This window comes from Saccopteryx leptura, chromosome 5 (genome assembly GCF_036850995.1).
Source record: "Saccopteryx leptura isolate mSacLep1 chromosome 5, mSacLep1_pri_phased_curated, whole genome shotgun sequence".
NCBI classification, from domain to species: domain Eukaryota; kingdom Metazoa; phylum Chordata; class Mammalia; order Chiroptera; family Emballonuridae; genus Saccopteryx; species Saccopteryx leptura.
Window position 1 is genome coordinate 96,261,750 of NC_089507.1, and position 16,429 is coordinate 96,278,178.

General features: G+C 40.4%; 1 protein-coding gene across 4 annotated transcripts in view; it reads right to left on the bottom strand.

Moving 5' to 3' along the window:
- Positions 1-16,429, bottom strand: part of DIP2C (disco interacting protein 2 homolog C) — a 471,590-nt gene that overhangs the window by 122,774 nt on the left and 332,387 nt on the right. For all 4 annotated transcript variants that reach the window (XM_066387148.1, XM_066387147.1, XM_066387146.1 and 1 more), the window contains 4 exons: positions 11,092-11,202; positions 5,666-5,789; positions 5,036-5,145; positions 4,764-4,866 (listed from right to left, as the gene is read on the bottom strand). In XM_066387148.1, coding sequence (XP_066243245.1) covers positions 4,764-4,866; positions 5,036-5,145; positions 5,666-5,789; positions 11,092-11,202 — 448 coding nt within the window. The remainder of the gene's footprint in view (positions 1-4,763; positions 4,867-5,035; positions 5,146-5,665; positions 5,790-11,091; positions 11,203-16,429) is intronic.

The following is a 16,429-nucleotide window of genomic DNA, read 5'->3' on the forward strand; positions in this document are numbered from 1 at the left end:
TATAATGGTAGGGGATTTCAATACCCCACTAACATCACTAGATAGATCCTCAAGAAAATAAATTAACAAAGAAACAGCAGACTTAAAGGACATATTAGATCAACTTGATTTAATAATTATCTTCAGAACCTTTCACCCTAAAGCAGCAGAATATACATTCTTTTCAAGTGCTCATGGTACATTCTCTAGAATAGACCACATGTTAGGGCACAAAAGCAGTCTCAACAAATTTAAGAAGATTGAAATCATATCGAGCACTTTCTCTGATCACAATGGCATTAAACTAGAAATCAACCACAATAAAAAAATTGAAAAACATTCAAACACTTGGAAAGTAAATAGCATGTTATTAAATAACGAATGGGTTAACATTGAGATCAAAGAAGAAATTAAAAAATTCCTAGAAACAAACGATAATGAGCATACAACAACTCAAAATTTATGGGACACAGCAAAAGCAGTCCTGAGAGGGAAGTTTATAGCATTACAGGCATACCTCAAAAAGCTAGAAAAAGCTCAAATAAACAACTTAACCCTGCATCTAAAAGAACTAGAAAAAGAACAGCAAGTAAAGCCCAGAGCTAGTAGAAGGAAGGAAATAATAAAGAGCAGAGCAGAAATAAATGACATAGAGGCTAAAGAAACAATACAGAGGATCAATGAAACCAGGAGCTGGTTCTTTGAAAAGGTAAACAAGATTGATGAACCTTTAACCAGACTCACCAAGAAAAAAAGAGAGAGGACTCAAATACATAAAATTAGAAACGAGAGTGGAGAAATAACAACTGACACAACAGAAATACAAAATATTGTAAGATAATAGTATGAAGGACTGTACGCCAAAAAACTGGACAACCTAGATGAAATGGACAAATTCCTTGAAACATATAATCTTCCAAAAATTAATCTGAAAGAATCAAAAAACCTAAACAGACCAATTACAACAAATGAGATTGAAACAGTTATCAAAAAGCTCCCAAAAAAGAAAAGTCCTAGGCCTGATGGCTTCACAAGTGAATTCTACCAAATATTCAAAGAAGAACTAACTCCTATCCTTCTCAAGCTATTTCAAAACATTCAAGAGGAAGGAAGACTTCCAAGCTCCTTTTATGAGGCGAGCATAATTCTGACTCCAAAACCAGGCAAAGACAACACAAAGAAAGAAAAGTATAGGCCAATATCCCTGATGAATTTAGATGCTAAAATCCTCAACAAAATATTAGCAAACCTGATCCAGCAATATACGAAAAAAATCATACACCATGATCAAGTGGATTTATTCTTGGGAGGCAAGGCTGGTACAATATTCACAAATCAATCAATGTGATTCATCACATAAATAAAAGAAAGGAGAAAAACCATATGATAATTTCAATAGATGCAGAAAAAGCATTTGATAAAATCCAGCATCCCTTCTTGATCAAAACTCTCAACAAAGTGGGAATACAGGGAACATACCTCAACATGATAAAGGCCATCTATGACAAACCCACAGCCAACATCATACTCAATGGGTAAAAATGAAAAGCAATCCCCTTAAGATCAGGAACAAGGCAGGGGTGCCCCCTTTCATCACTCTTATTCAACATAGTTCTGGAAGTCCTAGCCATAGCAATCAGACAAGAAATAGAAATGAAAGGCATCCAAATTGGAAAAGAAGAAGTAAAACTATCATTATTTGCAGACAATATGATATTGTATATAGAAAACCCTAAAGTCTCAGTCAAAAAACTACTAGATCTGATAAATGAATTCAGCAAGGTGGCAGGATATAAAATTAATACTCAGAAATCAGAGGCATTTTTATACACTAACAATGAACTGTCAGAAAGAGAGGTTAAGGAAGCAATCCCCTTTACCATTGCAACCAAAAAAATAAAGTACCTAGGAATAAATTTAACCAGGGAGATTAAAGACTTGTACTCAGAAAATTATAAAACATTGATAAAAGAAATCAGGGAAGATACAAACAAGTGGAAGCATATATCGTGCTCATGGTTAGGAAGAATAAACATCATTAAAATTCTATATTACCCAAAGCAATTTATAAATTCAATGCAATACCAATTAAAATACCAATGACGTACTTCAAAGATATAGAACACATATTCCAAAAATTTATATGGAACAAAAAGAGAACACGAATAGCCTCAGCAATCTTGAAAAGGAAGAATAGAGTGGGAGGTATCACACTTCCGGATACCAAGTTATACTACAAAGCCATTGTACTCAAAACTGGTACTGGCATAAGAACAGGCAAATAGATCAATGGAACAGAACAGAGAACCCAGAAATAAACCCACAGCTCTATGGACAACTGATATTTGACAAAAGAGGTAAGAGCATACAATGGAGTAAAAACAGCCTCTTTAATAAATGGTGTTGGGAAAGTGGACAGCTACCTGCAAAAAAATGAAACTAGACCACCAACTTACACCACTAACAAAAATAAACTCAAAATGGATAAAAGACTTAAATGTAAGCCTTGAAACCATAAGCATCTTAGAAGAAAACATAGGCAGTAAGCTCTCCGACATCTCTCGCAGCAATATATTTGCCGATTTATCTCCACGGGCAAGTGAAATAAAAGACAGGATAAACAAATGGGACTATAAACTAAAAAGCTTCTGCACAGCTAACGACAATAAGAACAGAATAAAAAGACAAACTACACAATGGGAGAATATATTTGACAATATGTCTGATAAGGGGTTAATAACCAAAATTTATAAAGAACTTGTAAAACTCAATACCAGGAAGACAAACAATCCAATCAAAAAATGGGCGAAAGAAATGAATAGACACTTCTCCAAAGAGGACATACAGATGGCCAATAGGCATATGAAAAAATGCTCATCACTAATCATAGAGAAATGCAAATTAAAATCACAATGAGATATCACCTCATACCAGTCAGAATGGCGCTCATCAACAAAACAATACAGAAGAAGTGCTGGTGAGGATATGGAGAAAAGGGAACCCTCCTGCACTGCTGGTGGGAATGCAGATTGGTGCAGCCACTGTGGAAAACAGTATGGAGATTCCTCAAGAAATTAAAAATCAAACTGCCTTTTGACTCAGCTATCCCACTTTTAGGAATATACTCCAAGAACACCATAGCACTGTTTGAAAAGAAGAAATGCACCCCCATGTTTATGGCAGCATTGTTAATAATAGCAAAGATCTGGATACAGCCCAAGTGTCCGTCAGTGGACGAGTAGATTAAAAAGCTTTGGTACATATATACTATGGAATACTACTCAGCCATAAGAAAAGATGACATTGAATCATTTTCAACAACATGGATGGACCTTGATAACATTATACTGAGCGAAATAAGTAAAGCAGAAAAAACTAAGAACTATATGATTCCATACATAGATGGGACATAATGAGACTCAGAGACATGTACAAGTGTGTGGGGGTTACAGGGTGTGGAGGAGGAGAAGGAGGGGGTTGGGGGAGGGGAGGGGCACAAAGAAAACCAGTTAGAAGGTGACTGAATACAATTGGACTTTGGGTGATGAGAATGCAGCATAATCAAATGTCAAAATAACCTAGAGATGTTTTCTCTGAACATATGAACCCTGATTTATCAATGTCACCCCATTAAAATTAATTTAAAAAAATTAAAATTTTGAAAACAAACAAAAAAACCTAAAAACACTAACAAGTAGGATGATAATAATTAGAGAAAATGTGCCTTGAAAATGTCTGGGAAACTAGTCCAGGGATCAAAAATCCGCAGAACATTTATTTCATGAGATAAGTGAATTGTTTTTAAAAAGGGAGACTACCAGAAGGATGGGAGAGAGAGAGAGAGAGAGAGAAAGAAAATGAGAAAAAGAGAATGAGAAAAACAGAAAAAGTAAAGCATTTCAGGCTATAGTGGAGCAACAGGTGCCATCAGCTTCCTTGAGCATGTTTCCAAGACAGGGACATTGCTACAGAGTCTCCAACCAGAAGGATAATTGATATCTGGTCCGATCCTTCTAAGATGCCAGGTCTGTGCTGTAACCATGGCTTTCTCTGGTCACCCTGCCTCTCTGCCTCCACGACTATTCCATTTCAGGGAAAAAAACGTGTATCATGAAAACCAAATGTTTTCAACTGTGTAGCCTATTTCCAGGAGCCTGTGGAACCCACTTCCACAACCTTGAATTCTGTTGGCAGGGGTGGGGCGAACATGGGCATTTTTCTTAACACTTTCAAAGAGATTATGATGTACAGCCAGAGATGAACATGCATGGTATTAACAATGTTATGACCTGAGTAGGGTCTCCTCAAGTTCACAGTTTGAAGCCCTGACTCCACAGTGACTGAATTTGGAGGTGGGACCTTTAAGGGTCAAAGGGTAGTACCTGATCCAAGAGGACCAGAGTCCTTATGAGAAGAGGAAGAGACACCACATCTCGTGCTCTCTACATGCGCACAGAGAAAAGGCCATGCAAGGACACAGCGAGAAGGTGCTGTCTACAAGCCAGGAAGATTTGCTCACCACTAGAAACCAACCTTGATGATGCTCTTATCTCAGACTTCCAGCCAGGACTGAGAAACAAATGTCTCTTGTTCAAGTCCCCAGGTTGTGGTACTTGTTATGGCAGCCTGAGCTGAGACACTGTACAATCCAAGTTAACTTGTATTTGAATTGGGAGCAAACAATGCAACTCTTAGTGGGAATTTACCCTTGACTGGTAAATATGCATCTCACAGGCCAGAGTCTGGAGGCTGGGTGTCTTGGGGTGGGGGTGGGGTGTCCATACCTTCAGTATAGCTACACGCCTGTGTAAGAGCCTGGCAGTGGGTCAGCAGTGCAATCCGTGTCACGGTCACCCCAAGCACACTTCCATCCTTGCATGTCTTATACTGAAACAAGATGACAATGTGGGAAAACGTAGTACTAAGGAGCAAAGCAGGAGTCACATTCATCAGCTCTTTCAGTTAATTAAGAGGCGGCAAGTCCCCTGATCCTGGAAATGTGTAACTATTGAAAACACAAGGACTTAGTCCTGAAGCCCCAGACCCAGTGACTTACCTCAATATATGCAGTGTCATTATTTGCATCCTTAATGTGTGGGAACCAGTCTCGAGGAGGTTTGGAGAGATGTTTTGATTCTGTGACAAACCATAATAGCTTTGGCCAACCTTGGAAATAAAGGACAAATTCCTTATAGGTGAGTGTTTCCCAGAAAAGAGGTATATAGAATCACCTCCCGATTCATGGCCATGCTTCACACCACTACATGCTAGAAAGAAGCTCTGGTGTTTCCATCAAGTCAAGAACATTTAGCCTGATCTTTGGTGGCACAGTGGATAAAATGTTGACCTGGGACGCTGAGGTCATCTGTTCAAAGGCTTGAGCTTGCTTGGTCAAGGTACATACAGGAAGCAACTTCTACAAGCTTCTCCCCCCTCTTGTTTTTCTCCCTCTTTCTCTCTCTAAAAATCAATCAATAAATAAAAATCTAAAAAACAAACAAAAAGAACGACATCCACAGTGTGAAAGCCACCACCAGTCAAATCACACCACTGGGCAGGCAGATGATATGTGATGCGTTGTGAAACATTCATGTGTGAAAAAGCATGTGCCCTGAAACTTACTCAACATAGCACTTTCTTTCCCAATGGAGCTCAGCTCCCAACATGGCACTTGGCACTGTCATACCTTTGAACTGTGGGATCTCCCCTGTCGGGCTCTTTGGCAGTCCTTTGTGGCAGGCGTCACTGGTCAAGGCAACAGTAACTCCACAGCTGCCAAGCAGGAAGCCGATCTGCTGGCTTCCAGCATCCTGGGAGAGGGTGACAAAGAGAGAAGAGGCACAGGGACAAGATGACATTGGCATTCCTGGCAAAACAAGGACTCATCCTGGGTGCGAGGACAGAATAAACCTTTCCCTGAGGAACCCACAATACTAGCACTGACTGGACTCTGCAGAACTAGGATCATACCCCAGGATGCCACTTCCTAGTTATGTGGCTGTGAATACGGTAGCTAGCTCGCATGGCCTCACTTTCCTTATCTGCATCACGGGGTGAAAGGCAGAGCCATTTCACAGGTTTGTTGTGAGGGATCCACCAGGGGAACATGAGTTAAGTACTCAATGTGGGGCTAGCACTCAACGGTTCTCATAAAATCCCTCGGTTCTATGAACTATGACTATAGGACATACGAATTGTGATAACAGAAAGGGTCCAAGAAAACATCTTTATACTGAATAATTGCCGACTACCTGATTTTAAACATTCAGAGCAAAAGGTTCTGCCATATTTGATTACATCTACCAAAGAATTGGAGATCTGGTCACCTTTCCCCACCCTGAGTACATCTTGTCTCATGAAATAAGAATATGCACTAGACAGGCTATCACGTGACACTCACTCTGGTAACACTGAGCAGTGGGGGCCACAAAATGACCAGCACTGACTTAGGAACATGGAGTCTAAGCAGCTGCTGTGGGTGGGGCAGCCACGGGAACTGCCAATACTGTGAGTTTGGTTGTTTTCATTGTGTCTAGCTGCCCTGCAGGTAGTCAGGTCATTCACGTTCTTTACTCCCACCCACACCAGCTCTGACTCACACTGTGAAGGAGCTAGCATTGCTAGAGCCACAAAATGTTTTGACTTCAGTCACCTCCCTTCATTCCACTGGGCTCTACCTGAACTCCTGGACAACCAGCAAGCCTGTCCGTGAACCAGACACCTGTCTGACTGTCACTCTGCCTGTTTGCACCTTGCTAAGAAAAATGTGAGACAACATAGTGTTTTTACCTGGGTATTGAATCTTAAAACTGTAGTCTTTCAAGTGAACAATTTCTATTTTTCTTATTGTAGATTTAACCCTACTGTGAAAACCTTATCTCTACATGGGATTGTGCGAACAACTTCAACACCTTGTGCAGCCCTGAGAGGGGAAAGGTCTAGCATTTGTAGACAGGGACGGTCCCATTTCGGGAGTGCTCACAGTACATTTTCTTCAAGCAATTCTATTTCAAGCAGAGTTATAATCAGTCACTTCAATGTGAATATGTATATCCCATTGCCAAACACCAGGACCACACAGCAGGGAGTGGAGACAGGTTCTGAGATCAGGTTCAGCATCAGGAAGACATTTTGTTGTGAATGTGAGTTTGCCAGACTGTCTATAGCAAGAGGGTTTGGGAGCAGGAGTGCCAGCAGTTACCTGCCCTTCCCTGCCAAAGGCTGATGCCCATTAATGCCGGGGGTGCACACTCTGATCTTGACACTACCAGTGGAGTCATGATGACCCCCAAATCCTGTCTTTTCAACATTTGCTCATGATTTGAATTCTAAAATGACAGAATCACAAAAATAAAAAGACAAAATACAGAAGAAGAGATGAGAGATCACGTGGGGAAGAGAGTAACTAGAAATAGGCCTCCACAGTTTAGCACAAACTTCAGGCTTTACTCCTACTCCTTTGTCTGGAAGGAGCTTCTTGTCTGTGTCATCTGGATAATGCCGACTGCAAATTGTACTGATTACTCCAGCAAATGACAGCCTCACAGAAACAGCTCTGTCCACTGCACCCCCACTGGGCTGAGATGAGACCCCATTACCTGCTCTAAGAGCAGCCTGTGTGTCTTCTTCATGTACCAACAACCCTGAACAAACACATGCTGAACCCAGAACCTGGAGCAGAGCCCCGCATATAGACACTAAATATACAATGTCAAGGTTGCATCTGTAGCTGGACCCTGAGGAGAACAAGGTCGTTGTACATGCCGGAGCAGCCATCCACGTGGTGTTCTCATACCCGGGCCTGGTACACCTGCCTCCATCTAGCCTGATGTGCCACCAGCCGACTCAGGGTGGCAGCTACTTCATCTCAGGAGGAGTGTGATGGCATTCACTCTCAGCATGGACATCTGCCATGACGTGTCCTTGCACCTCTTCCCTGGGAGTGAGGGTGCTCTGGTCTGCGGTGGCCACTTAGTGGAGGCCCTTCTCCCAAAGAGCCATGCTGTCAAGGATGCTCAGCTTCCCCATCACAAAAATTTCATTAATAGTCCTTTAGCTGCCAAGTAAAGCTGGATCTCACCCAAGTTCAAACCTTCCCCTCATTTTCAATATTTCTCCAATATGTAGTTGACTAATTATGTCACTTCCTAAGAATTCTCACCTCACCACAGCCTCTCTAACAAGTAAGTCCTCAAGCATTAGATAGGCAATGTGGACACGTCTCTCAACCACCATTACCCCAGTCCCATCTAGGTTTCCCCATCAGCAAGCATCAGTCACACCCACAAAAAGGATTCTCTCTCTAATAAACAAGAGGTAAGTTCATGGTAAGCCTCTCTTTTGAACTCATTTTTGATTTGTGGCCTCACAAAAATTAGCAGGTACTTATCCAATTCCATTCCTTGCTCACCCAAATTGCCAACTAATGGCTAGCTGGGCCTCAGGAGGTAAAAGAGACAATAATAAAAAAAGTGATGGAGATGGAAGCAGATGCACAGTCAATACAAAATGCTGCAGACTGATGAGCATAGAGATTACCATGGTCATAGAAACCAGTGGATCAAAGAAATTGGATACAAGACATTTTCCTTATCAAAACTAAGATGAACTTGTAATTTATATATATATGTGTGTCTGTGTGTGTATGTGTATATGTATATATATTTTTTTCCAATTAACTTCTAACCTTTTATTTATAATAGAAATTTCTTAGCACACACAAGATATAGAGAAAAGAAGAAAAAAAAACATCTCATGAACCTATTCATCCAGCTTCAACAACTATCAATGTTTAACAAATCTGGTCTCACCTCAAACTCATTTTTTAAAATTTACTGATTTTGGAGAGCGAGGAAAGAAGAGTGAGATAAACATTAATTTGGTGTTCCATTTATTATTTATGTATTCACTAGTTGATTCTTGTAAGTGCCCTGAGTGGGGATTGAACCTACAACCCTGGTGTATCAGGACAATGATTTAAGCAACTGAGCTACCCAGCCAGGACCCTGACTGGAGTATTGTAAACTGAATCCCAAATGTGGGGTGCAACCTTTCACACACACATACTTTAGCTGGGTGATGGTCTCCCTGGGCAACCTGTGTCCCTTTTCACAGTGCCTAGGTTCCATGGTCTCCTCACTACTTCTGACTTCCTGAAGGAGAGATTCTGTAACTGATCATAGGAAGTTGTAAAAATATGACCAGATTTTGATGATACTCCTTCCAGAGATACTTCTTTTGTTTGAAGTGAGACAAACAGAGACAGGAAGGGAGAGGGATGAGAAGCATCAACTATTAGTTGTGTCACTTGAGTTGTTCATTTATTGCTTCTCTTATGTGCCTTGACTGGGTGGCTCCAGATGAGCCAGTGACCCCTTCCTCAAACCAGCGACCTTGGGCTCAAGCCAGCAACCTTGGGCTTCAAGTCAGCAACATTTGGGCTCAAGCCAGGGACCATGCGATAATGTCAATGATCCCACACTCAAACCAGTGAGCCTGAGTGCAAGCCAGTAACCTCAAAGTATCGAACCTGGGACCCCAGCATCCCAGGTCAACACTCTGTCCATTGCACCACCACTGGTCAGGCAAGAGATATTTCATTTTAACAGGGTATTTGAAAACCTTTACTAAAGCAAATAAATGGCTGGTGTGTTAGCACTCTAAGGAGCAAAAGGGAGTGCTGATGGGCCCGATGCTGGCTGATTCTTGTGGCCTCCAGGGCCCCCACTGTGTCTCTGGTCCTATCCTACTTAGACTACACACATTTGGCCCCCATTCTGAAGGCCTTTGTTATTTTCCTGTCAGACTAACATGCCCATGGCAGAGCCTGTGTTTGCTAAGAAATTGTGGCTTAGCCTAATTTCACTGGCTGACAGATCTCTGACAGCTGGCCTTCAGAGACCAGCTCAGTTACCTCAAAAGGGTACTGGCCACAGGCTTCTGCAGATCTGCTGTGGCCACTCAAGGCCTGTCCTGGAACAGATGTGTGGACACTACTCTCACTCCTCCCCATGCCAAACATTGCAGAAACACTTGACTTTTTCTGCTATGATATCTTCACGGGAAAAATGACCTTCTCTTTTCACTTCAAGAATAGAACAGAGAATAAATAAATGTCCATAGGACCAAATTATTTGGTCAGGTTCATTTAGCAACATTCAGGATTCAGAAAAGTTGGTGCTCGTTTAGCCTATTATTTTAAGAGGAAACCAGTGGGAACAGAACTGGTGAACGAATATTCACACATGTTATCATCCATACTCATGTGCACATCCTATCCCATCCTCAACTGTAGCTGAGCCAATGATTCTTTTATTTAAAATTAAGAGAAGTTCTCTAAAACAACAAATGTCATGTTCTGAAGTCAAAGAGCCATGTCATGTTCTGAAGTCAAAAAGCCTGAGTGACAGAGGGGACCACCCCATGGCTGTCAGCTCCATCTCCTTAGACCGTATCAGACCATCTGTCTTCAGTGGCCATCAGTGTCAACCCTGTATGGCCTCCTCCCTTTATCTTTCTTCCTACAGTTGCAAAATGGAGAGCAAGTCATTCACATGGACAAAGAGACATACACCAATGTGTAGGACTATACAACGTTCCTTCTTATATCGGACTACACCATCATTATAAGGGTAAGATTAGCTACTTATTCTAATTATAGAATAAGATCTGACAAGTTGTAGGTGAACCTAGGACTTGATAATGTCCTAAACACTTGCAAGGAAGCAATAACTGCCACCCCCCAAAATAAAGTCTATCATTTACTCATATTTCCAGCATAATGATGCTGGAAAACAAGATACTCAAACACTTGCTTTATTGACAGATTACTTGGTTCAACAATGTTACAATATACAGAAACTCTGCCTCTGAGACAGAGTTTAGCTCCTGCTAAACCATGCAGCTGAGTTCTAGATGTGAGTACTGTTCCCTTTACTAATTGCTGAAAACCTGACAGCCTCTGAAACAAGGAAAACACCTTTGTGCCTCTTGATCCACATTCTGCAGAGATGAAAAGCCATTTTCAAAACGGCTGTCTGCATTCCAACCACATGAGAGAATGTTCCAATGCAGCCTCGCCTGTCATTCCTGTAAAGGAAACATGTTCTTTACCTTTCTCGTGAGTGGTACTTCTATGGGCACGGGAACAACCTCAGCCAGCAGGCAGCCATAGAAAGCTACCATGGACGCAGCAGGGTCATTGTTGGGAAACACCAGCGCCACCTGGATGGACACAGCAGGGGGTGGATTTATCATTAACACAGCTTTTAAAAAACCATGAAAGGATGCAACCCACCATAGTTAGCAGGGTTCATGTTCCCAGTAAGAACAAACACTGGAACAAATATCACGTGCCCTACTTAAAAAGGCATTTTAGGAAGGCATGTTTTATTACGTATCATATAATCTTCCTTTAATTCATGTGAAAGCAAACATGTTACCAAGTCATCTGCAATATTGCACCAGAATACACTTATCCTCATTTTTTTGCATCTTATTTTCCACATTCACCTATTTTTATGTAGAAGAAATTGCAGTGCACACACTGTTCTGTTTTCCACTAGGCTTTATAAAAATGTCCTCGTAGGCTTCATGACTGAACACTGTGTACACTTCCTCACCAGGGTACTAGGTCCACATAGGACTCTCTCTATTCAGATGCCAGTCTGGTTTATTTAGCTCTGGGATCTCAGGCAAAGTTTTAGCTACTCTAATACTTAATTTTAGAACAATAGAATCTACCTTATTTCCCTATGTATAAGACAATCCTACCATGTATAAGACGCACCTTAATTTTGAGGCCCGAAATTTGAAAAAAATGGTATTACACAAAGTTATTGAACTCAAGTTTTATTTATCATAAAATTCATACAACTCATCACTGTCAAAACTCCCATCCATTAGCTTGTCCTCATCTGTGTGTGATGACGAATCACTGTCTTCAACAATGAGCGCAAAAACAAGTGCGAAAAAGCAAGAAATGCAAGTAATAAAACTACAACCACTGTATAACACACACTCAGTTTTTAGACCCCCAAAATTTGGGGGGTGCGTCTTATACATGGGGAAATACAGTCTATTTTAGTTTTGTGGTGAAGGTTCTAAAAACCAGGTTAATGTAAATTACCATCCAAATAACCAAAAATGGATAGTATGATTAAAATATGTTTTTGTTTTTTTGTTATTGTTTTTTTTTTTTTTTGAAGTGAGAAGCAGGCAGGAAGGCAGAGAGACAGATTCCCACATGCGCCCAACTGGGACCCATCCAGCAAGCCCATTAGGGAGCGATGCTCTGCCTATTTGGGGCATTGCTCTATTGCAACTGGAGCCATTCTAGCACCTGAGGCGGAGGCCATGGAGTCATCCTCAGCGCCTGGGCCAACTTTTGCTCCAATGGAGCTTTGGCTGTGGGAGGAGAAGAGAGAGACAGAGTGAAAGGAGAGGGGGAAAGGTGTAGAAGCAGATGGGTGTTTCTCTTGTGTGCCCTGACTGGGAATCGAACCCGGGCTATCTACATGCCAAGCCGACATATGTTTTCTTATAGTTGTTAGAGTATCTTAGTGATAAGTTTTCATGAGATAGCTTATCAGCATCCTTTCTCAGATGATCTGCTTTTCGTTTCCCTTACCTACTTATCCGTTAGTGTTTTGACAGTGCCCCTAATATTTAGATGAACTTATACTGCTAACAAAAATTAGGGAATATTTCAAAAGAATATGAAGCGATTAAAAAAAAAAGCAGCATTTGATTTTTTTGATTAAACAAGAACATCAGAAAAGCAAACGACAAGTCAAAGAAAGTTGTTTGATTATGCAAATGAGATGCAAAACCAACATTTATTTCGTTGGTGAAAATGCTCTATACCAAAGGCTAAAACTATTGGGAGTATCTGCATGTTCCCTGATCCTCTAATTTTTGTGAACAGTGTATATGATAGTATTAACTCTTACATTTGGTAAAAAGACTTCTTGAGATATTAGTTTATTTTTTATTGTTACACTTAAGTTCATGTAAATTTTGTCAAACTTTTTCTTAATCACCTATTATTTAAAATATATTTCATCTGATTTAAATTTATCTGGAGCTTATTCTAGTGTCAGCAGTGTAGCTAATTGAATGTAGTCCTAATTTGCCCTCTGGTTACCCCAGTGGTCCTTCTGGAATAGCCTGCCCTCGTCACCTCTCTTGCTTTAGAAAGCCTGCTTTAGGATATAAAGTTGTAACTACATCCTGTTTCTGGATTCCCTACTATGTACTACAGGACTTTGCTTCATTTTAACATGAGTTTCTCTCACATGCTACTATTGCATTGGTGATACTTTTCCTTGTAAATTTGGTGGGTTTTCAAAGCACAATAAATCCCATGATTTAGCACATATATATCATTTAACAGTTGGATAAAACACTCTATTTCAGTATCTAAATTAATAGGGTGGCATAAAAGGATTCAGATGCAGCTGTGAACTGAGCAAGCTGTTATCTTAAATTTGGCCATGTTGGAATTTAGTAACCCAGGAGGGCTTAGGAAAACAAAATTAAGTTTTTCCTTTCTCTATGAAATTCCCAAAGTTTACTAAAATCATCTATATGAGAGACAAATAAAACTGAAAGGCCAATAAAAGCCATCTGCACTACTGATGAATTTATTTCGGAAACCCTGTGAAATAATTATTAATTAGATATTAATCATTATTCTGTCTCAAAAGCACCCAGAAAGATGGCACTATACCCATCACTAGGATTTTCAAGGAGGAATAAAATGACTTATTTGTATGCTTATGAACCACAACCAATTACTTTTCAAAACTGAGGTGTGCATTAGCCTAAGGTATGTATTCGGCCTTCAATTGGTAGGGCTGAGAATTGACAGCATCTGTCTTTAGATATGGATCTGGTGAAGTAACAATATTTAATTATGGTAAATGTCTGGGAAATCTTCCAAGGCATCACTGTCACATGAATTCTTCCCCTGAAGTAGATCAAAATGTTTTATAGGAAGCTGATCAAACTGCAATAAAAAAATAGAAGACAATGAAGTTCCATCTGAACTAATAGTCTTACCCACTATATGAGATCGGTTCAATACTAACATGTTCTTCCTAAAATACACCTATTCTGCAGGTGAGAGTCATTCTTGTGAGCAAAGAACAGAGAAAAAGAAGGTGACACCCCAGAGCCAGACTGTGTACCAACCCTGCTTCTGAGATTTGAGTCTGGCTGCCATACCTGCTCTGCTCACAGGAAGATCAACCTGATCCAGGACTTAAAACCCCCTGCTTTATCACTAAAGTCTATGGTGATAATGCTGTATTACATAACCTTTCAGAGTTGTGTTAAGATAGGATAAAATGTTACATTAATGTAAAATAAATAAAAGCAGAATAGAAAACTGTACACTGTAAGTTCTCAAACATATAAAAATAGAAAAATAGAAAAGAATCAAATATGTAAAGGCTCTTTTTCTTTTTGCAGTTTGTTTTAGCTAAGAAAAGTCTGTGCTTTCATCGTTCTCATTAAGTTTTCCTTTAATATCTTTATCAGTCTCAAGTCCAGTTTTTTTGGTGACTCCAGTGATTCCAATGATTTTATAAATCCACATGGTTTTCCTTCATTTGAGTATGTATTCCTTTGAAATTTCACTGCACCTTAATTATCCACAGAACCTAGTGTTTGCTAAGGTTTAATCTTGTTAAGCTGGTTCCATCTTCTTCCCGTATGCAGCCCTACCACGTGAGTACCTGGCTTTTCTTTGGCACTCCACATTCTGTGTCCCCCCCACCCCAGCTCCTTTACATACTCTTCCCTAGAACTCAACCAAGAGCTCAGAGCCTTACTTTTTCACCCAGAAAACATTCATATCCCAGATGCTCCCCAAGTAAAAATGCTTCTCTCTTCTTCCGAAACAGTTCAGCTATATCACTCACCATCTATTCTGGCGACCTGTATCCCTTTTCAATTTATAGAGGAGCTAATTATCAGTGTCTACTTTTTAAAACATACTGCAAACTCCCTGAAGGCAGGCTTCACATGTAATATGTCTTGTATCTTCCACAGCTCCTCCTACATTCTGAAATCTTTTTAGCTTAGGCATTTCAATGTCTTTTTCAAAGACCAAGAAGGTAGTTCCCAAATTGCATTAATAGAGTGACCCACATGAAGTGTCTATAATTTTTTTTTTTCTTTTCCAATTGAGAATAAGAGAAAGAGAGTGACAGACATGCGCCCCGACCAGGATCCACTGGGTAATCCCTGTCTGGGGCCAATGGTCTGTCCATCTAGGGCCATGCTTATACTGAGCCATTTTTAGTGCCTGAGACAGAGGCTCCATGGAGCCATCCTCAGTGCCTGGGGCTGATGCGCTTGAACCAATCAAGCCATGGCTACAGGAGGGAACGAGACAGAGAGAGAAAGGGGTAGGGGAGGGGTGGAGAAGCAGATGGTCATCCCCCTGCCCTGCCTGGCAGCTGTCTCCCCATCTGCCATCTCGGCCATGTCACCACCACATACATAATTTTTAAGGAATAATTTAGAAAAGTAGTCCCACTCATACAACTCAAACCAGCTTTTTCCTTGTCATACACTGACAAAAAAAAATCCTTTACATATTTTATTCTATCAAACTGTGCCTTCTGTGTTTCCATAAACATCTTATCAGAATAGATATGTTTATTTTGTAATTATAAGGGAACTTCAAGAATCTGTAGGTAATACTACAAAAGAATTTTTTAAAATACTCTACTAAGATTATTAACCAAATTATAGATATGGGAGATATATTACAACTGACTTCTTTTTTAAATTATTTTTTAAATTATTTTTAAATTAAAATATTGTATATATAACAGTTCATCTCAACTATTTTCAAGTGTACAATTCAGTAACTTTAATGACATTCACATAGTTGTGTGACCATCACCACTATACATCTCCAGAAATTTTTCATCTTCTCTGTCCCCATTGAACAATAACATCCTATGTTCCTCTGCCACCCCCTAGTAACCATCATTCTTCTGTCTCTATGAATTTAGCTACTTGAAGTATCTCATATATGTGGAATCACATAACATGACCTTTTATGACTGGTTTCTTCCACTTAACAAAAGGTTCATCCCACCTGACCAGATGGTAGCACAGTGGATAGAGCATCGTCCTGGGATGCTGAGGACCCAGGTTTGAAACCCTAAGGTTGCCAGCTTGAGCATAGGCTCATCTGCTAAGCGCGGGGTCCCCAGCTTAAACCCAAGGTTGCTGGCTTAGGCTCAAGAGGTTTGAGCAAGGGGTCACTGGCTTGGCTGGAGCCCCTGGCCAAGGCACATATGAGAAAGCAATCAATGAACAACGAAGGGGCCACAACTATGAACTGATGCTTCTCATCTCTGTCTTCCTGTCTGTCCCTCCCCCTCACTCCCTACCCGTCTCTCTCTTAAAAAAAAAAAGTTTATCCATGCGG